At 44.5% G+C, this 25,591-nt stretch overlaps 1 protein-coding gene across 1 annotated transcript in view; it reads left to right on the forward strand.

Moving 5' to 3' along the window:
• LOC126234979 (frizzled-4) overlaps nucleotides 1-24,394 on the forward strand; it is a 460,147-nt gene extending 435,753 nt beyond the window's left edge. The window contains exon 5 of the mRNA XM_049943718.1: nucleotides 24,120-24,394. Within this exon, the coding sequence (XP_049799675.1) occupies nucleotides 24,120-24,394 (275 nt within the window). The remainder of the gene's footprint in view (nucleotides 1-24,119) is intronic.
• Nucleotides 24,395-25,591: the final 1,197 nt, after the last annotated feature.

Consider the following 25,591-nt stretch of genomic DNA (forward strand, 5'->3'; position numbering starts at 1 on the left):
TGTGCAACAGCTTTTGGACAAGTTAGAACGTGACTTCGTTCGGACTTCTAACGCCCAACATCACTACCCTCTCTGGTTTCGGCTCTTGTGGAAGAATGGGCTGCCATTCCTCCGCAGACATTCAGATACCTCACTGAAAGATACCACGGTACAGTTCAAGCTGCCGTAAAGGCGAAGGATGGACACGGCCCTTATTGATGTCCAATAATAATAGGTATATGATGTATAAGTGTTTGTTGTCACTGACATTTCTTATCCTGTAAAAGAAACACTGGTGTTCACCATCTCGGTAGATCCCCATGAGAATCATATTCGACGCCAGTGACCTTTTTCCATATAAAATAGGAAATATTTTTCCTTAGCCTGACCGGTATTATTCGTGTTACGTAAGAGTTTAAAAAATCACCATTCTCAGCGTGCTGACTTTATCATCTTTTTCAGATTTGAGTTCAGTTTGTTGTTACACCGTCGTCTGAGTTTATCTTTCTGTCTTATTGACCCTAAGATTTCACGTAAGGTCGCTCTTCCCTTGACTTCTAATTTCTCATTCAGAGCTTTCTTATTCGCCTCGAAACATTGTGCTGCGAACCGTTCCTCTGGTAGAGCGCATGACAAAAACACGACTCATTTAAAGTATATTGATGACTACCAGCTTGTTAATGGAAAGAAATATTGGGGTAAAAATTGTGAAGGGAGACCAATACTTACTAAAATACGCAGGTTTAAGTGGACATGGACTGCAGTAATTGTGCAGAGATGAAGAGGCTTTGCACAGGAAAGACCGGCGTTAAGTTTTGCGCCAAACCATGTTCTGATTTAAGACCACTACCACGATGACGACCATGATAATTGCGCTTTAGCATCGTGCTTGAAATCTGGTTCTCCTTAGAGGTCTCTGACAGGTCAGTGTGAGCTGGTACAGTGTGAGACGGTAGTGTTTTTGAGGTGTGTGTTTGGCCTGCCTTGTCGCTCCCGTGTGAGGACAACATAGAGATGGGAAGTCGGCAGTACCGGGTGTGGTCCTGGCGTGTGGACTCGCGCGTGTTTGTGTTTGGACAGGCAGTGTCGCTGACAGATTAACTTATAACCGCGGCCGTTTTGATAGCGCGGCAGGAAGCGGGCGATAAGGCGTTCAACGCCGCCTCTGTGTGGGGCTTGGGGGCGGCAGCATCTCGCAGAGGGCGAGAGGAAGGGGGCGGGGGGCTCACAGCTGGACGGGGGCGGCAGGGGGGAGGGTGTGCAGAAACTGCCCGTCGCCGACCAAACGGGAGCTAGGCTGCGGATGCAGCGGCCTTGAACAGTACTATCTTGCTCGATTAGTTCGCAGGAATGCCTTTCGAGATTCGCTACTGATCAGCTTTCTCAAACGAGTTCATTCCTGCACTACTTTCATCGAAAGTTTCACAATTTAAGTCAGCGTTACACTATGTGTTCAAATGGCTCTGAGCACTATGGGACTCAACTGCTGAGGTCATTAGTCCCCTAGAACTTAGAACTAGTTAAACCTAACTAACCTAAGGACATCACAAACATCCATGCCCGAGGCAGGATTCGAACCTGCGACCGTAGCGGTCTTGCGGTTCCAGACTGCAGCGCCTTTAACCGCACGGCCACTTCGGCCGGCTCACTATGTGTTCCTCACCGGTTTTTTCCTTCAGTTATGTTGTAATGAATGTAGTGTTCTGTTTCATATAGATCAAACTTCGTACACAGGATTGTGGTGAACAACGATAATCAGCTCATCATGATGCTGATATGTGAAAGTAAAACAGTAAAAGATTTAAGTCTCTTAAAGATCTGTTGACTGAGATTCTTCTTCTCTGTGGCTTTACAGTTGACTGTGAACGATGACCTCTTCAACAGTTCTCTGTCTGCAATGACTATCAACACTCGAGCTTTCCATCCACCACAGCCCATCTTCTGCAGGTCGCCCGTGACTCCATCTGTTACCCCGACCTCTTTGAACCCCTGAATTTGCGTCTAATATTCTCTTAGTTATTTCCGGTATCACTCATTCGTGCCATGTGTCCTTCCATCTCAGTCGAATAGATTTCATTATTCTTCTAACAGGTTGATTTTTATGTACAGTGAATCGGTCCGGTTGTATCAGTTCGTTCATCTTTTTCTTTACAGGTTGGGCCAAAGACTTTTCGAAGCATCTAGCATTCCAAAATCTTCTGGTGTTAAGGAACACGTTTCCAAGGCACAGGCCTTATAAGGTTTTGTAAGTATTTTATAAACGGGTTAATTTGATGAGGCGAGTTAGGAGCCGTGAGGAAATCTCTCCCTCGCCACGGCGAGTGTCCAGTTAGGTGCCCTTGGAGGGGTGGCCCACTGACCACTGTCGCTCATGTACAAATACCTCCAGAGAGGGCAGCATTGTCCAGAGACTCAGTCACATGTAACGACCGAACACCCAGAATTTCTATGGCTGTGAAAGGAGCCAGCGCTCCACCGTGTCCGTTCGTCGCACGAGTTGAAGGGCTTGCTCTTCAGATGTTTTCTAAGCGGATGAAACACCTGAAAGTCGCAGGGCGACAAGTCCGGACTGCTCCCATTTGAACTTGGCCATTATACTCCCTCCGTGAGCAGCTCAAGCAGTTTGCTTTTGATCGACTTGCCTAGGCTATGGAGTGTCTTACAGTACGTCACTATTAATGTTTTTCCGCGCTCGAGGAATTCGATGAGTATTGGACCTTGGACGACGAAAAAGACGGTGAGCATCACATTGCCCGCTGAAAGCACAGCTTTTTGAAGGGGACGTGACGACGCACGCTTCACGTCCCTAGATGTTTCGTTACGTTATCCAAAAGCGGCATCTGCAAATTTCAACCCACATGTTTGCTACGACGCTTCGTACGTTTTCATTTTAATACTCCTTGTAGTTTTTCTTAATGCAAAATATGCTCTGATGGCTGCTATTAACCACTGTTTAATTTCGTAAGAAGCTTCATATGAGTGGATGACTGTCGACTGAAGATATTTTAACTGCTCAGCTCTCCCAATAGCATAACTACCGAAAATTATTGAGGGTTTCACATTCTCCTTCCCAGCAGTCATATAATTTGTTTTTTACTGGCTGGCTGACATCGAATCCCATATTCCTACCGACAGGCTCAAGTGCGATGAATATCTTCTCCATTGCCTTTCGAGGTCTTTCAGCTATAATATATATATATATATATATATAATTCAGCTCTTTTCCTCATTCTTTGTCGTTCTCTCAAGCCTTAACAATTTCCCAGGAGGTGCCAGTTCAAAGCACGGTACAGTTGATCTCCGTCTATGCTGTCACATGCCAATTTGTAGCCAACGAAGGACTGATGCGTTTCAGTACTGAATTCAGTTACCTTTTCCAAAATTTGCGTTAGGGTGAAGATCTGATCTATAATTGATTTCTGTGGGAGGAACCCACATTGGTGTCAGCCAATCTGTCCCTGAACAGCTGGATTGTGATGGTCAAATAGTACTTTAGAGAATGCTTTATCTCCCAAGTTTAGCTGCGTAATTCCTCCATAGTTGTCACACTCCAACATATCTCCTTTCTTCTATACAGGCAGGACTGTTTCTCCTGATGCCACACGGAAATTACCAGCTTTAGGAGAATCAGTTCTGATTGCCGGCCATCTTGTTTGACATTTTTTTGCAAAGTAGTGGCGAACAACGATAATCAGCTCGTCATAAAGCTGTGGTGTAAAACCAAAAAGTATGAAGGATTTAAGTTTCTTAGCGGCGTTACCGTTTCTTAAAGACCTGCTGACGCGTATTATAGACTGCAATAATTACCCAGTAGTCGCTTTTAACGTTTTATGCAAAATTAAGATATTTATGACATACTGACTTCAGAAACTGGTGTAGCCTTGTTTCATTTAGTCGTGACAAATGCTTTTGTCAGTACAACGAAAAAACCAGTCCAAAGTTGCAAATTCCACTTTTTTGTTCAGTGGGTGACTAGTTTCGGGTCGGGACCCATTTTCAAACCATCGAGTGAAAAAAAAGTGAAATTTGCAACTTTTGACTGGTTTTTCATTGTACTGATTAACAGAAGTTGCTGACCCACAGCTATTCCAGCATGCTGGAAGTTCGTAAATGCTTCTGTTACGATAGTCGCTTTGAAGTGAACGACGCAATGTCCCGTAATGTTAATCAAATCACTTTCACTCGGTATACATTGCAGCTGACAGAACTGCTTCCTAAACGAAATATATTTTTGAACGAGTGCTGTAAAGCTGTGTCCTAGACCCGGAACCTGATACGCCTTCATCTGTTCTGCTATTATTAGTTCTCGAGAGGGATAATGAAATATACGGTAGCTTCTAATGACAGCTAATCTTGAGGAAAGGTGGAACTTGTTATTTTTATCCCAATTTGCGAAATTAATATCTCACTCAAAGAGCAGCAGTTGCAAAATATGCCTCTGTGAATGATCGTCCAATGCTACTCCGTTCGTTTCTTAGGGTACACTAACAAAACCAACGTAACTATGGAAACGAAGCTTTCTGCAGTTGAAAAATGTTTTGCTGTACTAGGATTCGAACCGAGGACCTAGTCTTTCGTGGAAAGTGCTAATCATTAACCTCATCTCCGGAGCCACATACACAGCGTTAATTCAATCAACGTATTTCTTTTCTCTGCTTATACAACCATGTTTCGACACTCATGTGTCATCTCCTGTGTGTCTCGATTTACTTCCGTAGAAGTATTATACAAAGTCCGTGGCTGTTTTTTATATTTTAGGCTTAAAATTATATAAAAAATGTGTGTGAAATCTTATGGGACTTAACTGATAAGGTCATCAGTCCCGAAGCTTACACACTACTTAACCTAAATTATCCTAAGGACAGACACACACACCCATGCCCGAGGGACGACTCGAACCTCCGCCGGGACCAACCGTACATAAAATTATAACATGGGTGTCTTTTATATGTGTATATTACATAATATTAAGCATAAAGTGGAAAAACAGTCATGAACTCTGAACAATATTTTTACAGGAGTAAGTGGAGAAGGAGATGACACACAGATGTCGAAATACGTGTGAGTAAATAGAAAAAAGAAATTCGCTGTGTTTGGAGATTCACTAATGCGGATAAAACGTCAACAGGAGCCACAATCCCGGCAGGATGGTTATTAATTCGATCAGTTCCTTTTTGCTTCGTGTCAGACCCATTACCGAGCCACAAGACGTCGTGGTACGACACAGGACTCGCATGAGCGAGGGCGGTGGTTCATATCCCGGTCCGGTCATCCAAATTTAAGTTTTCCGCGATTTCTCTAAATCACTAAACGTAAATATTAGGATAAAAAGGAAGAGTCGTATGGGGTTGTTAACTGGGAAACGGCAAAGAGAGGTTCAGCCGCCTAATCAGAAAGGTCTCTTTTCTCTCCGTGTATGAGTTGTGTCTTTAGTGTTGGTTACTGAAATGGATGTGTGTGTAATGTGGTATCATACTCTCTCTCTCTCTCTCTCTCTCTCTCTCTCTCTCTCTCTCGATTTCCGACTTACTTAACTTTCATTAAACACCGTAGCGCTGAGATTTACTAATACATTAGAGATTTTATGTTCATAAATAGTGTATTCGACTCACATACACAGTTCCATGTGCGAGATCTGGACTGTTTTAGTATGCAGATGACAGACTGAAAAAAAACAACAAATAAATAAATCCAGGAAAGAAAGAAGGTCAGCATTGGTCGTAATATCAACGGTCTTTTCTACTGCAGATTTGGCTTTCAGCTGGAAGTGCAGCTATTATCAGTGCGTTGTAGTCAGTTGTGCATTCTCAACGTAATTGTAACAACACATATTCCAACATAACTTAGGCACGTGCAAGATTAAGTGGTCCATAGCTTTTCTCATTATGGAATCTACGGCTAATATGGAAAGGAACGCTGGTAAAATGCGTCCGTATCAGAATGCCAAGAGAAGGGGTGTTCCTGTTTTCTGTTCTTATGCAGCAAGTCGAGTGTAAACACAGGTTGGTGAAAACATCTATGAGTTGGTTAGGAATTCCCTATGAATGATTCTCGGAGTACATTGTCAATTTTTTTTAGAAAAAAGGAATCAACCAAGTTAAGGTGCAGTATACAGTTGGATTCTATGCATAATCGTATTACGTATCGCAGAACAAATATTTGTTCAAAGCAGGATCTCCCATTTCTAAAGCGAGCCTTTTTTTCTCAGTCGACAGTCTGCTGCTTCTTCTATCTTTCTTAGAAGAACAAGGAATATCTTGTTACGGAGGGTCAAAATTATTTATTGTCTTGTATTATTAATTTTTGCCTCCGAGAACCGGCTGTATTTACTGACTTGCGATCGAGTTGGAACCACGAAAGGCTTCATCTTCAGGCACACTGCGCAATGAACGATGTATTACACACTGCTCAAAAGGATTAGGGGAACTTGACCTTGGACGCCTGTCATACTCCACTGAACAATAATTGAGGTCTGAGTATGTTAACAAATTATACCTTTATCTTTCGCAAATTAAGTATACAACAAAACGTCATTACATAGTCTGTCATTTACATGACAAGAGGTGAAATGTCCGACAGGAGTCGAAAATAAAGTGGAACAATCATTCATCCCGTCATCTCGGGTGCTTTGAGTGCTCCGTGAGCGTTTATCACCACCTGACACCCATGTCACGGGCTCCCTACAGCCCCACGGAAACCTTATGGCATCAGTTCCCACTCTTCAAAGAGAGCCCTTGAGAGCTTTCGGAGAGTCGGTTGTGGAACAGGATGACCACGAACACGACTGTCAATCTGGGTTTTGGATCAGGACTCACCTCTCCCCATTCCATTCCTTCAATGTCCAGGCTTCGCACGATATCCCTTGTCACGCTCGCCACATGGGCCTAAGCATTATCATCCATAAGGAGGAATTGAGTGCTACCACCGTATGCAGCAGCCCCCCACATGTTTCAACAGGATCTGTTCGATGTACTGTCTGGTGGTAAGGCGTCCTTGGACGACGATAAGATCCGTACGACTGTCAACACTGATGCCTCCCGACGCCATCACAAAACCTTGTCTGAAATTGTCGATTTCCTGGACAGCATTCGGCAGGTACCGCTCACCACGCCGTCTTCACGCAGGAACAGAGCCATCACCGTGCATCAGAGGAAATCTAGACCTGTTTGTGAATAACACGTTTCGCCAGTGACGAGATTGGCAGTTGACTTGGGAACGGCAGAACTGAAGGCGAGCTGGGAGTTGTCGTGACAAACGGGGTACTCGAACAAGACGTCTGGGGCGTATGGTCCTTTCTTGTAAACTCTTTCTTACATTCTGTTAGGACAAAACGGATCCAGTGGCCCTTCTGAGATCGTCTTGCAGTGCTCTGGCCGTAGCCGTCTGACGCCGCAACGCGGAGATGGCCAGGTATCGGTTTTCGTATACTGATCTGTCTCGCTGTGGCATGTTCTCAACCCGTTTTTTATAAATGGAGAGGCAATGGCATCTTCCGCAACAGAAAGGAAAGTCCATCGTTTTTTAATCAAACAGACCGCCCTTGCGACTTTCACTGCATTAAGATGTCGCATTGCATGTGCTTGGTCGCATACAATGTCCACAAATCAATTGCCATCTATGTACCTCATTGTAGAACACTGGGACACCTGATAATACAATGTATAACACAGCCGATAAATGGTGAATAATTGTACGAGGGTCGTTCAATCGAACCGTTCTGGCGATGGCAGAGCCGTAGTACAGCGTCAAAATGTCGGCTAAATACGACTCACGTTACAAGCAGCGTGCTGTTATTGAATTCTTGAGTGCAGAAAAAGAAACCGTGGTGAACATGCATAGACATTTGTATACAGTGTACGGCGATGCTGCAGTTGATAGGAGTACGGTTTAGCGAAGGGTAAAGAAAGTTACAGCCTCAGGAAATGCAGAAACAGAGCTCCATTTTCAGCCACGCTCGGGACGTCGTATCACAGCCACTGCTCCAGATATCGTGCAGATGCCATTATTCGTGCCAACCGGCGCATCACAACTCGACAATTGGCTCACAGTTGTCGGTCAGCATTGGAAGTGCGTCTGCAATGATCGAGACTCTCGGATATTCAAGAGGTGCTCACGATGGGTTCCACGAATGTTCACAGCGGACCACAAGATTCAGCGTTTTCTGATCAACGGAGAGGCCTTTCTGTCACGGATCGTTACGGGGGACGAAAGCTGGGGGCACCACTTTGTGCCGGAAACAAAAAAAGGCAGTCCACAGAGTGGCGCCATCCTCATTCACCGCAAAAGAAGAAATTCAAGATAAGACCCTCTGCCGGAAAAGTCTTGGTGACAGTCTTCTGGGATTGTGATGACGTCATTCTCATGTTTGTGTTGCCAAGAGGGTCAACCATCAATTCAGAGGCATACGTGAAAACTCTGAATAAACTCAAGAACCGTACTCGACTTGTTCGATCGGACAAGAATACAGCAGGAATGTTGCTCCAATACGATAATGTACGCCCACCACAAGTCTGAACACATTGCCAAATTGGGCTGGACATCTCTGCTTCATCCACTCTACAGTCCAGACCTGGCACCCTCGGCTTTTCATCTCTTTGGGCCGGGGAACACGCTTTGAAGATCACGAGAGTGTCAGTCATGCAGTGAAAACATGGCTGCACCTACAGGAGAAGAGCTTTTACCAGCAGGGAATACTTGCTCTTTCACAACGTAGAAAGATAGGACATGGGCAAGACATGTTGATGTATATTGTCACCAGATTCTGAGTCTTAACAATAAATATGTTCTGAGAAAAAAAAAAATGGGGCATTACTTACTAAACGACGCTTATAGTTGTTGCATACACTGAAAGCGTAGATCTCAGGCTATGGGGTAAGACCACTAGTACCCCCTGTATGAATTTTAACGTTGCGAACGCTGATACACCTGTTCCCGTAATTCTTTTGAGCTGTCTACATTCGCAAGTGTGTCGTGCCCTCATAAGGTGGTAGCATCTCGTGTCGTTACACCACAACCGGCCGAGGCTGGCGTACAGTAATGTATCGATTAACATGCGAGCTGCTTCAGGGTGAAGCCATTTGTTTTTGAAATCGATCGCAAATCAGCAAATACCAAGGATTGGAGATGAAAATAATAATAATAAAAGAGAGTAAGCGGTTTTTATTCTACACACTAAGATATTTTCGGTCTGTCAATAAGAGTCAAAACAACCCAGACTCCGCTGCAGAGCGAAAAGTTCACAGAGGCGGGGAAGCCTCAGCGGCGAAGAGTGGTACGTGTGTCGCGTCGGTGTCCGGCAGCAGAGAGAGGCACGCTACCTGTTTGCCGTCCACTCCTCTTGTCTACCGAGCAAGCACACACACTGCTGCATGTGTTTGAGCTGTATATTTTCGTGCTTCGACAGCGGACTAATTGATTCATGAATACATTAATATTAATCCTGGCGCAGTCCGCGAGAGGCTTTCGGTGTAGCGCCGGGTACAGTCGCGGCCGCTCAAAATGGAGGCGGCCGGCCGCGCGCTCCGCCGCCACAGTTGCAGCGGAAACGTGTGTCCCAGTGGCGACATCCACGGCGATTCCTTTTTCTCTTCTCTGCTCCAGCCGCGAGTGACTTTCCAGCACGGAGGCAGGTAACCGCCGCGGAGGCTCGCCCCACACCTGTACGGAGAGCGGCTCTCGGCTGTCTCGACATTCAAAAGCAAACACTTGTTGGCCTGCCACAGCACCACCCCTTAATGCATAAGCAATTAGCAGACTTGTCTCAGCTGTATACACACACATACGACACTGATAATGTGTACAGAAATACTCTCGCCACCGTGTGAGCCGTCTCTGGTGCTAGAGCCATATTTAGTAACTTCGATTTTATCCGTAGTGGCTAGCGTTGGAGAATGATTGATTTACTTTCGTAAAATATAAACGATATAACCACTCACGTTCAGTCGCAACTGGCGCTTTTTTTTTTTAAAAAAAAAAAACTAGAAAGCACTATACGTCATGAGCTATGAAGGCCCAACTTCAGATTGTTAGTCATTATTTGCTCATCGCAAAAGCTTCAGATAGAAACTAATGAGAAGATATTACACCTGTCATAACAACTTGAAATACTTTTGCAATCAGAATTTTTTCCAACGTATTCTAAATAATGGAACTAATTTCAGAAGACATAGTTTTTGCACTTGTGTAACATAACTGTCGTGTCTTGACCACAAGTGTTTTTTATTGAATCACTTCTTCCTACTCGTTTCGGCCACCGGCCATCTTCAAAGGACTTCTCGTTGTCAGAACTTTTGAAGATCGTCTGTGATCGAATCGCGTGGGGAGAAGTGATTCAATAAAAAAAACCACTTGTGGTCAAGACATGACATTTGTGTTACGTAAGTGTTGCCGGTCGCTTCGGGTGTTTGAGGTGTTTGACGACTGTTGAGGTGGGGACGTCGTAGGTTGGGCAGAGCGGCAACAGTGAGTGCTGCATCTTATGTCGCTTTTCTCAAATATCTTCCCACAATTTCTTTAGTAATTTTGCAGATGATTATATACAGCACTCAAGTCTGTTCTGAAATGCATATAGAGATGTAATATTAACTATAGCCTCGCCTTAGAAGAGAAAAAATGAAACTTCTTTATTTTTAGTAATATTTTTACTTGTTTGTATTTTTGTAACATACATGAATTTTCAAACTGATAACATGTGAAAAAAAAATATCAGTGTAACGCACAAAATGTGTGTGTTCAAAAAGTGAAGTCTGTACAAATAATAACAGGAGCAGTAAGTTGGTTTTGTACAAACGTTCATTTTAGTGACAATTATTTCTCCATCAGAACTAAATTGTATTTTTGAAATATGGTCAGTGAGTACTGCGACTTACAAATAATGACTAAATAATGTAATAAGCGCTTAAACATTAGCGTTTGCAGCCCAAAATGTATTCTCGCTTCTAATACGAAATGCGGTTGCGTTTTCTATACAATAGTCATTTAAAATTAATATGTAAGTGTTAGAAACTTCTGGGAGGAGTTTCGAGTGCCGTAGTACCGAGAGACCAAATACAACTGTTTTGTTAACAAACATCGTGTGTTACAGTCATTGTAAAGACAGTCAGAATGTCAAATCTTAACGAAATGTGCTATTCATTAACCGGCGGGGTCAGGGATTTTCTCTGCCTCGTGATGACTGGGTGTCGTGTGATGTCCTTAGGTTGGTTAGGTTTAAGTAGTTCTAAGTTCTAGGGGACTGATGACCATAGATGTTAAGTCCCATAGTGCTCAGAGCCATTTTTGATAAAATTAATAGCATTCGAAAGCTAACCTCAGTTGCCCATGAGGTGTCGACAGCACATCCTTCCCAGCGCTCCTCCTTTCTATCAATGTTCCTGGCCAAGCTTTGGTCCTCTTTCTTTGTTCATTAGCTTCCGTCTGTCCTTCTCCCACCAACAAAATAGGTGGCATCTTTTGAACATTTTCAAATGAAACAGAACTTTGCCTGCTAGCCAAGCAAACTTAATGGCGGAACTTGCTCCATGTGAGACAGGCTGGACCATAGTTTACACCTCTAGATGCTATTGCAGACTGTGTGCCTCCCATTACATAGTTAAATAACCAACAAAAAGTGACTCTCTGCGTGTGGCCTACTAACCCAGCCCTCTTACCTTATGAATCTCAGTGAAAAAACTCAGCAGGTTCCAGAGAATCTCGACCTGGCGTAAAATACACATGTGACACTTAACTTGCAACTAACATAATTTAATAATGAATACATTGAAGAGCCAAAGAAACTGGTACACCTGCCTAATATCGAGGCATGCACTCGACTAATGTCTGAAGTAGTGCTGGAGGAAAGTGACACTATGAATCCTACAGAGCTGTCCATAAATCCGTAAGAGTACGAGGGGGTGGAGGTCTCTTCTGAACAGCACGTTCCAAGGCATCCCAGATACGCTCAATAATGTTCATGTCTGGGGAGTTTGGTGACCAGCGAAAGTGTTTAAACGGAGAAGTGTTCCTGGAGCCACTCTGTAGCAATTCTGGATGTGCAGAGTGTTGCATTGTCCTTCTGAAATTACCCACGTCCGTCGGAATGCACAATGGACATGAATGGATGCAGGTGACCATACAGGATGCTTACGTACGTATCACCTGTCAGAGTCGTATCTAGAAGTATCAGGAGTCCCATATCACTGCATCTGCACACGCCCCACACCATTACAGAGCCTCCATCAGCTTGAAGAGTGCCCTGCTGACATGCAGGGTCTATGAATTCATGAGGTTATTTCAAAACCCGTACACGTCCATCCGCTCGAGATAATTTGAAACGAGACTCGTCCGGCATGTTTCCGGTCATCAACAGTCCAATGTCAGTGTTGGCGGGCCCAGGCGAGGTGTAAAGCTTTGTGTCGTGCTGTCATCAAGGGTACAGAAGTGGGCCTTCGCCTTCGAAAGCGCATATTGATTATGTTTCGTTGAGTGATTCGCACGCTGTCACTTGTTGGTGGCCCAGCACTGAAATCTGCAGCAATTTGATGGTGTGTTACACTTCTGTCACGTTGAACGATTCTCTTCAGTCGTCGTTGGTCTCGTTCTTGCAGGATCTTTATCCGGCCGCAGCGATGTCGAAGATTTGATATTTTACCTGATTCTGATATTCACGGTACACTCGTGAAAGGGTCGTACGGGAAAATCACCGCTTAATCGCTACCTCGGAGATGCCTTGTCCCATCGCTCGTGCGCCGACTATAACACCACGTTCAACTCACTTAAATCTTGATAACCTGCCGTTGTAGCAGCAGTAATCGATCTAACAACTGCCTCAGACACTTGTTGTCTTATACAGACGTAGCCGAATTCAGCACCGTATTCTACCTGTCTACATACCTCTGTTTGAATACCCATGCCTATACCAGTTTCTTTGGCGCTTCAGTGTATTAATAAACATGTTAAATTATGAAATACAGAAATGGTTAAGTACATTAAAGAAAATTAACGACTTAAAGAACAGTTGTAATTATGTTCTTCAAAACATTGGTGAGAATATCTTGAGCATTTGGTTTAGGAATATTGCTCCATTGCGAATTGTGGCACAGCAACTTCGATGCACTTCGCCCGCTAGTCCACTGCCTGCACACAACTGACAGATCGCGTGCGCGTCTGTTGTTTACAGTTGCTAGGTCAAGCTGACGTCGCTTATGCGGTAGGAATAGGATGAGCTGGGCGTGTTTTGGACGGACGGCGTACCTCCGGGTACGGAGTGGCAGAGGGCGTGGTTTTGCCCTGGGTGTCGGCGCGCGTGTGGTCTGGTGCGAGGTGGCGAGTGGAGCTGGACTCGACCGCGCTCTCCGCGTTCTTAGAATAACGGCGGGCGCCGACACAAAGGCCGCCGCGCGACACAACAGTTTATTTTGAACCCGAGTAGGCCCTGTAAACTACACGGGCCGGCGTTCCAGAGCCCCTCTGCCGTCCTCTCCCGTTACTTAATAGCCGCGGCAGGGACACTGACTTCCCCGGCGTCGTCCCCTGTGCGACTGCAAACAGCGCCGAATGCGGTTCCTTTCAAGAGGCCAACGACATTTCTCGGTACAGCACAGGGCTGGCGATGTTATACACTATGTGATCAAAAGTATTCAAACTCCTGGCTGACAGTGACTTACAAGTCCGTGGCGCCCTCCATAGGTAATGCTGGAATTCAATATGGTGTTGACCCACCCTTAGCCTTGATGACAGCTTCCACTCTCGGAGGCGTACGTTCAATCAGGTGCTGGAACGTTTCGTGGGGAATGGCAGCCCATTCTTCACGGAGCGCTGCATTGACGAGAGGTATCAATGTCGGTCGGTGAGGCCTGGCACGAAGTCGGCGTTGCAAAACATCCCAACGGTGTTCTGTAGGAATCAAGTGAGTACTCTGTGCAGGCCAGTCCATTGCAGGGATGTTATTGTCGTATAACCACTCCGTAACAGGCCGTGCATTAACAGGTGCACGATCATGTTGAAAGATGCAATCGCCATCCTCGAGTCTCTCATTAACAGTAGGGAGCAAGAAGGTGCTTAAAACATCGATGTAGGCCTGTGCTGCGATAGTGCCACGCAAAACAACGAGGGGTGCAGCAAGCCTCCTTCATGAAAAACACGACCACACCATAACACGACCACACCATAACATAACACCACCACGTCCGAATTTTACTGTTCGCACTATACACGCTGGCAGATGACGTTCACCGGACATTCGCCATACCCACACCTTGCCATCGGATCGCCACATTGTGTACCGTGATTCGTCACTCAACGCAACGTTTTTCCTCTATTCAATCGTCCAATGTTTATGCTCCTTATATCAAGCTACTTGTCGTTTGGCTTATGAGCAGTTTTCTCACAGCCTGCCTAACTGCCATAGTACTTACAGTGGATCCTGATGCTGTTTTGAAGTCTTGTGTGATGGTCTGGATAGATATGTGCCTATTACACATTATGAACCTCTTCAACAGACAAGGTCGGTCTGTACGCTTTTGTTCTGTACGTGTCCCTTCATTTTCCCACTCTTCTATCACATCGGAAACAGCGGACCTAGGGATGTTTAGGACTGTGGAAATCTCGCGTACAGACGTATGACACATGTGACACCCAATCACCTGACCTCATTCAAAGTCCGTCACTTTTTCTGTGAAGAGCTTCTTTGAAGTTATTAAGGTAGGAGACGAGGTACTGGCGGAATTGAAGCTTTGAGGACGGGGCGTGAGTCGTGCTTGGATAGCTCAGTTGGTAGAGCACTTGCCCGCGAAAGGCATAGGTCCCGAATTCGAGTCTCGGTCCGGCACACTGTTTTAATCCGCCAGGAAGTTTCACATCAGCGTGCACTCCCCTACAGAGTGAAAATCTAATTCATATAATTGATTCATCTAGCTGGGCAGTGGATCAACCTTCTTCAGTACGGATGCACAAGTACGTCCGACCTCCTGCTGGAATCTCAGAGTAGTGAGTGTGAAGTCAATGGACAGAGACTGCGGACAGGTGGTGCTCGGTGGGAATGTGGATAGGCTGTGAGGCGTGCCGAGATGGTCCGCGCAGTTGCGCTAAACGCTGTATCCCGGATGGTGCAGTGGTTAAAGCACCTGCCTACTAAGCAGGAGATCTCGGGTTCGAATCCTGGTGCGTTACGCATTTCCACTCGTTGCCCCTGACTTCACATAATGTCCCGATGCAGCTGACATCAGTAATCCCCTCATTTTCCTTTCCTTTCTCCCCCCTTCAATTTACATAGTTTTTTTTAATGCTTGGTTGCTTAAAGACGGTCGCTGGTGTCCTCTGAATTTGTTTATTAACTGTCATGACGCATTGTATTTCTGCATTAAGATACCTTGCTAATTTGCACTGTGACAGATTTCTGTTTGCTTTGGTCATATCTTGACAATTTTACAAACGCTTACAGAAATTGTAAAGATTTATTATGCTGACCTTACTATAACACATAACGTGAATTTCTGTTAGAAAGATTTGTATTAGAAGTTATATTGATACGCACTTTCTCCACTTGTCTCTTAAGAATTTGAATATAATTCTTACATTGATCACGAATCTGTGTGTGGCGCTATTTTTAATGTGTAAACGGGGTGGCTGTCTCACCCAAAGTTTTTCGTAAGTGGTCAGCCAGTGACATTTCCCCGTACTATTCTTTTAGCTGTTCTGTGTTTTGTTTTCTCTCTGTTTTAATTTCTTGATTAGCTATTTTGCCTCCTCATTGGTTTTAGTGCATGTGAGAGTGCCTGTGCGATAGAGTAATTGTGTGGTCGTTTCGTGTGCATGCGTGTACGACAGTTTTCGTTCTTATCCACACTCGTTTGTTTTAATTGACGTCAGGGCGCTGATAACCTCGCCGTTTAGCGCCCATAAGATCTCAAACCACACACACACGCTATGTAACCGTGCATCGACACAGGAACGACAGCTAGCGCAACCGAGACATCCTCCCAGCTCACTCGCTTGCGCTGTTCATATTGTGAATGGAACTCCAACAGTTAGGGTCAAAATGTACTGTTAATGGTGGTACCTGTTTGTTTCTATGTTTTGGTAGTGACAGTCGTTGACGTCTACTCAGTCTCTGGTATCATGAATAGTGTTCGTTTAGATCTGACTTTTGTAAGATATTTGCGTTTCTGTAAAAAACTGTAACATAACAGCTGTTGCTTCGTCAGTTTGTAAGAGGTCATCAGGTGATGGGTCAAACTCTAAACGTTTCAGAAATTCAGAGAAAATCAGCGACTGGTTTTAAGCGACCAAGTAGCTTTTTTAAATTCCTTCCAATAATGTCTTCTAGCTCACCGTTTAGAACCGTACTGTCCAACTAATTAACATATTAAAGTAACCTCCGACTAACCTTTGAGTATAAATTAACAGACCAACACCATCTATGAACTACATAACATACAGCCCACTAACCGCCGAATATGGGGCCCTTGTATTAATCAAACAACTTGACAACAAATATGTAAATTTGGCAGGAAGAGAACCCACTACCACCAAAGTAGTTGCTGTTACAAGGTGCCTTGCTTGCACACAACTACCATACGGAATTGTTACAGGGCCAGGTAGGGTTATGCAACAGCTATGGAGAAAATAGACAGCAACTAGATAACAATAATTTACAACTGCTTATTGAATGACGTTTTACTGCATGCAGCTTTACTGAATGATTATATGATGATGGCGTCCTCTTGGGTAAAATATTCCGGAGGTAAAATAGTCCCCCATTCGAATCTCCGGGCGGGGACTACTCAAGAGGACGTCGTTATCAGGAGAAAGAAAACTGGCGTTCTGCGGATCGGAGCGTGGAATGTCAGATCCCTTAATCGGGCAGGTAGGTTAGAAAATTTAAAAAAGGAAATGGATAGGTTAAAGTTAGATATAGTGGGAATTAGTGAAGTTCGGTGGCAGGAGGAACAAGACTTCTGGTCAGGTGACTACAGGGTTATAAACACAAAGTCAAATAGGGGTAATGCAGGAGTAGTTTTAATAGTGAATAGGAAAATAGGAATGCGGGTAAGCTACTACAAACAGCTTAGTGAACGCATTATTGTGGCCAAGATAAATACGAAGCCCACACCTACTACAGTAGTACAAGTTTATATGCCAACTAGCTCTGCAGATGATGAAGAAATTGATGAAATGTATGACGAGATAAAAGAAATTATTCAGGTAGTGAAGGGAGACGAAAATTTAATAGTCATGGGTGACTGGAATTCGTCAGTAGGAAAAGGGAGAGAAGGAAACATAGTAGGTGAATATGGATTGGGGGGAAGAAATGAAAGAGGAAGCCGCCTTGTAGAATTTTGCACAGAGCATAACTTAATCATAGCTAACACTTGGTTCAAGAATCATAAAAGAAGGTTGTATACCTGGAAGAATCCTGGAGATACTAAAAGGTATCAGATAGATTATATAATGGTAAGACAGAGATTTAGGAACCAAGTTTTAAATTGTAAGACGTTTCCAGGGGCAGATGTGGATTCTGACCACAATCTATTGGTTATGAACTGCAGATTAAAACTGAAGAAACTGCAAAAAGGTGGGAATTTAAGGAGATGGGACCTGGATAAACTGAAAGAACCAGAGGTTGTAGAGAGTTTCAGGGAGAGCATAAGGGAACAATTGACAGGAATGGGGGAAAGAAATACAGTAGAAGAAGAATGGGTAGCTCTGAGGGATGAAGTAGTGAAGGCAGCAGAGGATCAAGTAGGTAAAAAGACGAGCACTAATAGAAATCCTTGGGTAACAGAAGAAATATTGAATTTAATTGATGAAAAGAGAAAATATAAAAATGCAGTAAATGAAGCAGGCAAAAAGGAATGCAAACGTCTCAAAAATGAGATCGACAGGAAGTGCAAAATGGCTAAGCAGGGATGGCTAGAGGACAAATGTAAGGATGTAGAGGCTTGTCTCACTAGGGGTAAGATAGATATTGCCTACAGGAAAATTAAAGAGACCTTTGGAGAGAAGAGAACCACTTGTATGAATATCAAGAGCTCAGATGGCAACCCAGTTCTAAGCAAAGAAGGGAAGGCAGAAAGGTGGAAGGAGTATATAGAGGGTTTATACAAGGGCGATGTGCTTGAGGACAATATTATGGAAATGGAAGAGGATGTAGATGAAGATGAAATGGGAGATAAGATACTGCGTGAAGAGTTTGACAGAGCACTGAAAGACCTGAGTCGAAACAAGGCCCCGGGAGTAGACAACATTCCATTAGAACTACTGATGGCCTTGGGAGAGCCAGTCATGACAAAACTCTACCATCTGGTGAGCAAGATGTATGAGACAGGCGAAATACCCACAAGCTTCAAGAAGAATATAATAATTCCAATCCCAAAGGAAGCAGGTGTTGACAGATGTGAAAATTACCGAACTATCAGTTTAATAAGTCACAGCTGCAAAATACTAACGCGAATTCTTTACAGACGAATGGAAAAACTGGTAGGAGCGGACCTCGGGGAAGATCAGTTTGGATTCCGTAGAAATGTTGGAACACGTGTGGCAATACTAACCTTACGACTTATCTTAGAAGAAAGATTAAGAAAAGGCAAACCCACGTTTCTAGCATTTGTAGACTTAGAGAAAGCTTTTGACAACGTTAACTGGAATACTCTCTTTCAAATTCTGAAGGTGGCAGGGGTAAAATACAGGGAGCGAAAGGCTATTTACAATTTGTACAGAAACCAGATGGCAGTTATAAGAGTCGAGGGGCATGAAAGGGAAGCAGTGGTTGGGAAAGGAGTGAGACAGGGTTGTAGCCTCTCCCCGATGTTATTCAATCTGTATATTGAGCAAGCAGTAAAGGAAACAAAAGAAAAATTCGAAGTTGGTATTAAAATTCATGGAGAAGAAGTAAAAACTTTGAGGTTCGCCGATGACATTGTAATTCTGTCAGAGACAGCAAAGGACTTGGAAGAGCAGTTGAACGGAATGGACAGTGTCTTGAAAGGAGGATATAAGATGAACATCAACAAAAGCAAAACGAGGATAATGGAAGGTAGTCAAATTAAATCGGGTGATGCTGAGGGGATTAGATTAGGAAATGAGACACTTAAAGTAGTAAAGGAGTTTTGCTATTTAGGGAGTAAAATAACTGATGATGGTCGAAGTAGAGAGGATATAAAATGTAGACTGGCAATGGCAAGGAAATCGTTTCTGAAGAAGAGAAATTTGTTAACATCGAGTATAGATTTAAGTGTCAGGAAGTCGTTTCTGAAAGTATTTGTATGGAGTGTAGCCATGTATGGAAGTGAAACATGGACGATAACCAGTTTGGACAAGAAGAGAATAGAAGCTTTCGAAATGTGGTGGTACAGAAGAATGCTGAAGATAAGGTGGGTAGATCACGTAACTAATGAGGAGGTATTGGATAGGATTGGGGAGAAGAGAAGTTTGTGGCACAACTTGACTAGAAGAAGGGATCGGTTGGTAGGACATGTTTTGAGGCATCAAGGGATCACAAATTTAGCATTGGAGGGCAGCGTGGAGGGTAAAAATCGTAGAGGGAGACCAAGAGATGAATACACTAAGCAGATTCAAAAGGATGTAGGTCGCAGTAGGTACTGGGAGATGAAGAAGCTTGCACAGGATAGAGTAGCATGGAGAGCTGCATCAAACCAGTCTCAGGACTGAAGACCACAACAACAACATTGAATGACGTTTTACAGTACGTAAGTGGAGTTGAGACTCGTGCGTGCGAATATAGGTCAGTGTTCACTGATGTCTCTTCAATCTCTGATATAGTTAGAGATCCAGTGAACGATGACCAACGTCACTTGTATAACGTCAGGTTCAGCTTTTCTTGGCGTTGACGAGATGGGTCCTGAGACACTCGCAGAGAAACTGTCCTGAGGTACTACTTTAAGGTACTCACTTGAGGTACTAACTAACTAATTACTGATTGCAGCTGTGTGTCTGCTTATATCGGTACATGGCGGATGGATATCCACCTGGGAACTATTTGTGTAGCGTAACGCGGATGCGTAGCGTAATCAAATGGCTCTGAGCACTATGCGACTTAACATCTGAGGTCATCAGTCCCCTAGAACTTAGAACCACTTAAACTTAACTAAGCTAAGAACATCACACACATCCATGCCCGAGGTAGGATTCGAACCTGCGACCGTTGTAGTTGCGCGGTTCCGGACTGAAGCACCTAGAACCGCCCCGCCACCGCGGCCGGCGTAGCGTAATCCGTGTCGTGTATACACTGTCTTGGAGGTTCATCTTTACTAATTGCGCATGAGTCACAGGCAACTCGGCGGTCTTTTATGTAGCCTGTGTTCTATAACTTTTCGGGAAACAGAGAAGGGGAGTGGTTCCTCCACACCAGAAAGACGTAATCTCACTTATCCTCTCTTATGCCAAACTCGGCTGAATTGCCTCTCCATTAAAAGTCCATCACTCCCTCCCTCCCTTCAAATTCTCACCCTCGCCACCCCACTTTTGCAGTAAAGTATTAATTTCCATCATTTCTCCGACAACGAACACTGAAGTTCCTAACCTTCCTGTAAATTTGATAGCAACCTCCCAATGGTTACCAAAACTGGCCCTATGCCGCACTTGTATCAGTATTCCCCTCCCCCAACTTTAGCTACTTACACCCCATGTCACATCGCTGTAATACCTGACAACGATGGCCGCCCAAGATCTATGCATTCTTCCAGCTTTAACAGAATAATTCCTTTCGTCTCCATGCCAAGTTTCATTCTTGTCACTCTTCTCCCTTCCATTTGAACAGTTTGATTCCTAGTCGTCACCCCCATCACTTGCCTCTCGAATCCTTTCAAAAACACACTCTCACAAAAACCGTCACCTCGTACTGCTCACTTCTTTCTCAAAATCAGAACAATCCTTTTGTCGCCTATTTCTAATCACTGACAGCCCCAAAATCTTGCAGCACCTTTACCGCCGATGATTTCCAACACCACTGGAAGATATCAATTTTTATTTACAACAGTAAAAAATACTAGTTTTTTAAGAAAAATCCAAGGTCATTACCGATATTTTAATTTATAGACTTTATTCTGTTACAATATTATACGAAAAATAATTATATTCCAACATTAAGAAATGGGCATCTGAATTCAAATGCCGCTATACTTTTCTCTGAAATCATCTACAGCGTCCGCCCCGATAGCTGAATGGTCGGCATGACTGCAGTCCTAAGGGGCCCGGTTTCGATTCCCGGCCGGGCCGGGGATTTTCTCCGCTCAGGGACTGCCTGTGGTGCTGTCTTCATCATCATTTCATCCCCATCCGGCGCGCAGGTCATCCAATGTGACGTCGAATGTAATAAGACCTGCTCCAGGGCGGCCGGACCTGTCCCGTAAGGGCCCTCCTGGCCAATGACCCCAAACGCTCATTTCCATCTACAATCTAAACGAAGTACGTTCAAAAACTTCGATCACACATGGAAATGTCGAGAAAATGCACAGTACTGCTGTGGACGAAAGGCGATTTAAGGTGTATGAAACATTTGCCGCGGTAAATGTACCAGGAGAAACAGTACTATTACTTTTGCGTAAGGGATTACCTGTGAGAAAACTGATGGATGGACGCTGCTGTTTTCAGTGATGACCAATAGCAAATGGAAAAATGTATTTGTCGGCAAATTGTGGATTATTTTAAACAGAACCAGCTGATTTTGTTTCTGAACTTGTTACCTTGTGTAAGATGTTTCCCAGTAACTAACGCCAAAAATTGATAATACTTTACGTCATTAACTTTAATTAAGCGAGGTTATAGTTTTTAAAACTAAAAACCGTACCAGGAAGTAGGTAGGATTGAAACCAGATCGGGCACAGACAGTCTAGCACTCTACTGAGCTACTTCACTTGTCTGCTACCGCGCTCCTTATGACCTGTGTAGGAGGTGTGTATGAGCTATGTTTAAAACTTTAGAGCCCATTTTTCGGGATTTTCTGGATAGTGCCCTTTAAGATTTGAGGTATACTATTAACCTGCGAAGTCTCATCCCGAACCGAATTTCCCAGACCGGAAGTTCCCCTCGTAAGTCGGAGTGGCGACTATGTAGAGAAGTAGCTGGATGGTGATGGTAAATCTTGCGAATAAACATTATTAATTTTGACTGAAGTTTCCATTTCGTGACCGGTAGGAGAGTGAAAGGAAAAAAAGGAAAAAAAAACAAAAAACAAAAAGAAGCCTCCGTCCTTGTCTGTTGCGCGATGGCGTTATCCACGGTTGCATATCCAGAGGTTTACTGCTTTAGGCTGTTGTTCAATGTTGTGCCACTAGTATACAGAAATACTAACGTTTCCATATACATTTACTTCGTAAACGGAAACGAAATCACTCTTTCATCACGTTCCCTGATGTGGTCAACACAGAAATATTGAGATGGTTCAAATGGCTCTAAGCGCTGTGAGACTCAACATCTGAGGTCACCAGTCCCCTAGAACTTAGAACTGCTTAAACCTAACTAACCTAAGGACATCACACACATCCATGCCCGAGGCAGGATTCGAACCTGCAACCGTAGCAGCAGCGCGGTTCCAGACTGAAGCGTCTAGAACCGCTCTGCCAAATATGAGAGAAAGTGTCTACAGTCAGTGCCCGCATACATTTGTATGGTTTCCACTGGAGCTCAGGATCGACTAAAATATCTGTCTGAAGCGGTTCTGTTTATCTATGTACACACGCAAATAAATACATACTCTGCAAACCACTGTGAAGTGTATGGGAGAGGATACGACTTGTTAGGTTATTAGTCTCCTGCCCTTTCCAATGGAGCGCTGTGCGGTGAGTGTGTGTGATGAGGAGATTCAAACATAAATTAATGGAGTGCAATTTTCATAAGTGTCCCGCGGTAAAAACTGGTTATTTTGGTTTGGAATCACTATTTCTCACATCCGCCCTCACTAACAATGATTTTAAGGGGTCGTCTATTTCATGCTGATAGTAATCTTGTAACCATATACTATCGGCTTCTGGCCGGCCGTGGTGGCCGAGCGGTTCTGGACGCTACAGTCTGGAACCGCGCGACCGCTACGGTTGCAGGTTCGAATCCTGCCTCGGGCATGAATGTGTGTGATGTCCTTAGGTTAGTTAGGTGTAAGTAGTTCTAAGTTCTAGGGGACTGATGACCTCAGCAGTTAAGTCCCATAGTGCTCAGAGCCATTTGAACCATTTTATCGGGTTCTGTTTCGCATTTATAGGCTCTTATCCACATCTGGAGAGAGCTGTCATTTATTAGACCAAGGGAAAATTTTGTCCAAGTTTATGTGCATTTCCTTACGATCGTCGATCCATGGTACCTTGCTGTGGGCAACAGCATTGTCAGCGACAACCTTCTACTGGTGTTGATCCTATCTGACACTTGTCTCTGTAATCAAGCCTAGTGTGTCGTTTTGTTGAAGAGTGCACATCATGACACTGTCTGACTGTAACATGTTGTTATTGTTCTTGTTGTTACACCCCGCTGGCCACTGTAGCCGAGCGGTTCTAGGCGCTTCAGTCCGGTACTGCGCTGCTGCTACGGTCGCAGGTTCGAATCCTACCTCGGGCGTGGATGTGTGCGATGTCCTTAGGTTAGTCAGGTTTAAGTAGCTCTAAGTCTAGGGGACTGATGACCTCAGATGTTGAGTCCCATAGTACTTAGAGCCATTTGAACCAGTTTTCCTGCACCCCATGCTCGATGGGCAACCACAGCACGCAGTCACTGCTGTCTGCAACGTTTTGGGGTTGTTGTTGCAGGTTCGTGCTAAGTGGGCTCACTGCTGACTGTAGTAGCGTGTTGTTGTTGCTGTTATTTGTAGGCTTGTGCTACGTGCGCTCACTGCTGATTGTTGAGTGTTGTTGTTGCTGTTGTATTTAGGATCGTACTAAGTGGGCTCATTGCTGATTGTAGCGTGTTGTTGTTGCTGTTGTTTGCTGGATGGGCTCATTGCAGACTAGCGTGTTGTTGTTGCTGTTGTTTGCATGATGGGCTCACTGCTGACTAGCGTGTTGTTGTTGCTGTTGTTTGCAGGTTGGGCTCATTGCTGATTGTAGCGTGTTGTTGTTGCTGTTGTTTGCAGGTTGGGCTCACTGCTGATTGTAGAGTGTTGTTATTTGCAGGGTCGTGCTAACTAGGCTCACTACTGACTAGCGTGTTGTTGTTTGCAGGGTCGTGCTACGTGGGCAACCACAGCGCGCGCTCGCTGCTGGTGTTCGTGGTGGTGCCGCAGCTGGCGTGGCTGTGCGCCGGCTGCGCCCTGCTCGCCGCCGGCTGGCTGGGCTGCCGCAGGCGCCGGGGCGCCGCCGCCAGGATGAGGACCCTGGGCCCGGACGCCAAGCTCAACCAGGTGAGCGCCGCGCCGCCCCATCCACCGCCTATATGCCAGAACTGCTGTCTTCTGAGTTTTTACAAGAGCAATAAATCGTTATACTGTTATTACTAATCACAGTTTGGCCCTACTGGAGCTTGTAATACACAATATGAGGCCTTTTCAATTTATTTATCTTTCCTTGGTGCCCACATCGCTCTCATTCACTCAGAATGGGCTCTTTTCTGCTCGTCAGACCAGGCTCCTCCTATCTCCTTGGATTTTTCTGCCTTACCAAGCGTCCACCCGTGAATCTTGTGCCTACATTCACTGAAGAGCCAAAGAAACTGGTACAGCAGCCTAGTATTGTGTAGGGCCCCCGCGAGCACGCAGAAGTGCCGAAACACGAAGTGGCATGGACTCGACTAATGTCTGAAGTAGTGCTGGAGGGAACAGACGCCTATAATCCTGCAGGGCTGTCTAAATCTGTAAGAGTACGACGGGGTGGAGATCTTTTCTGAACAGCACTTTGTAAGGCATCCCCCTCGCACTCTTACAGATTTATGGACAGCCCTGCAGGATTCATGGAGTCAGTTCCCTCCAGCACTACTTCAGACATTAGTCGAGCCACGTCGTGTTGCGGCACTTCTGTGTGCTTGCGGCGCCTCCACACGATATTAGACAGGTTGTAAGAGGTCCATGACTAAGGAATTTATTGCTAGCGCACTCGAGCAGATGTAATTTCGATGAAATGCTCACGCGCTGCATGCGATATGCAAGCTGTAAGAGAATCTCAGACCAGAGAGCAGTGTTGGCTGCAGTAGGAGCTGTGTCAGTAGGAGCAAGTAGTAGCTAGCAGTCTGGTGTATGGAGTTCGCGAGGCCGGTCGTGGGGAGTGATGGCGGTGTCTGAGCGATGTAGTATAAGGTAAAAATAGCCGCGCACATATGTAGTTTGTTACAACAAAATTTGTACTATTGTTATATCAAGTCCCATGTAAATGTTTTAAAAAATATTTTAATAATAATCTTTTCTATAAAATTAACTTTTTTGCCAGTCATTCATTTGAATTTAAAGAATTTACTAATTTCTGCAATGCATGGTCATCCCGATTATCGTAAAGAAAAATCAGTTGTTTCTTTTTATACATGACAAATCTAGCGGCCAGCATTGCACACGGCTGTGCCAGAAAAATTTCTTATAGGAGCAGATATATACGCGCTATCCGGCGACTTCACGGAGGTAATATTTTTCAATTTATTCAGAATAAATTTTCAGGGCCAGACGCAGCACTGCTGACGTCCAAAATTGACCAATTTAAATTCACAGACA

The sequence above is a fragment of the Schistocerca nitens genome, chromosome 2 (assembly GCF_023898315.1).
Source record: "Schistocerca nitens isolate TAMUIC-IGC-003100 chromosome 2, iqSchNite1.1, whole genome shotgun sequence".
Lineage (NCBI taxonomy): Eukaryota > Metazoa > Arthropoda > Insecta > Orthoptera > Acrididae > Schistocerca > Schistocerca nitens.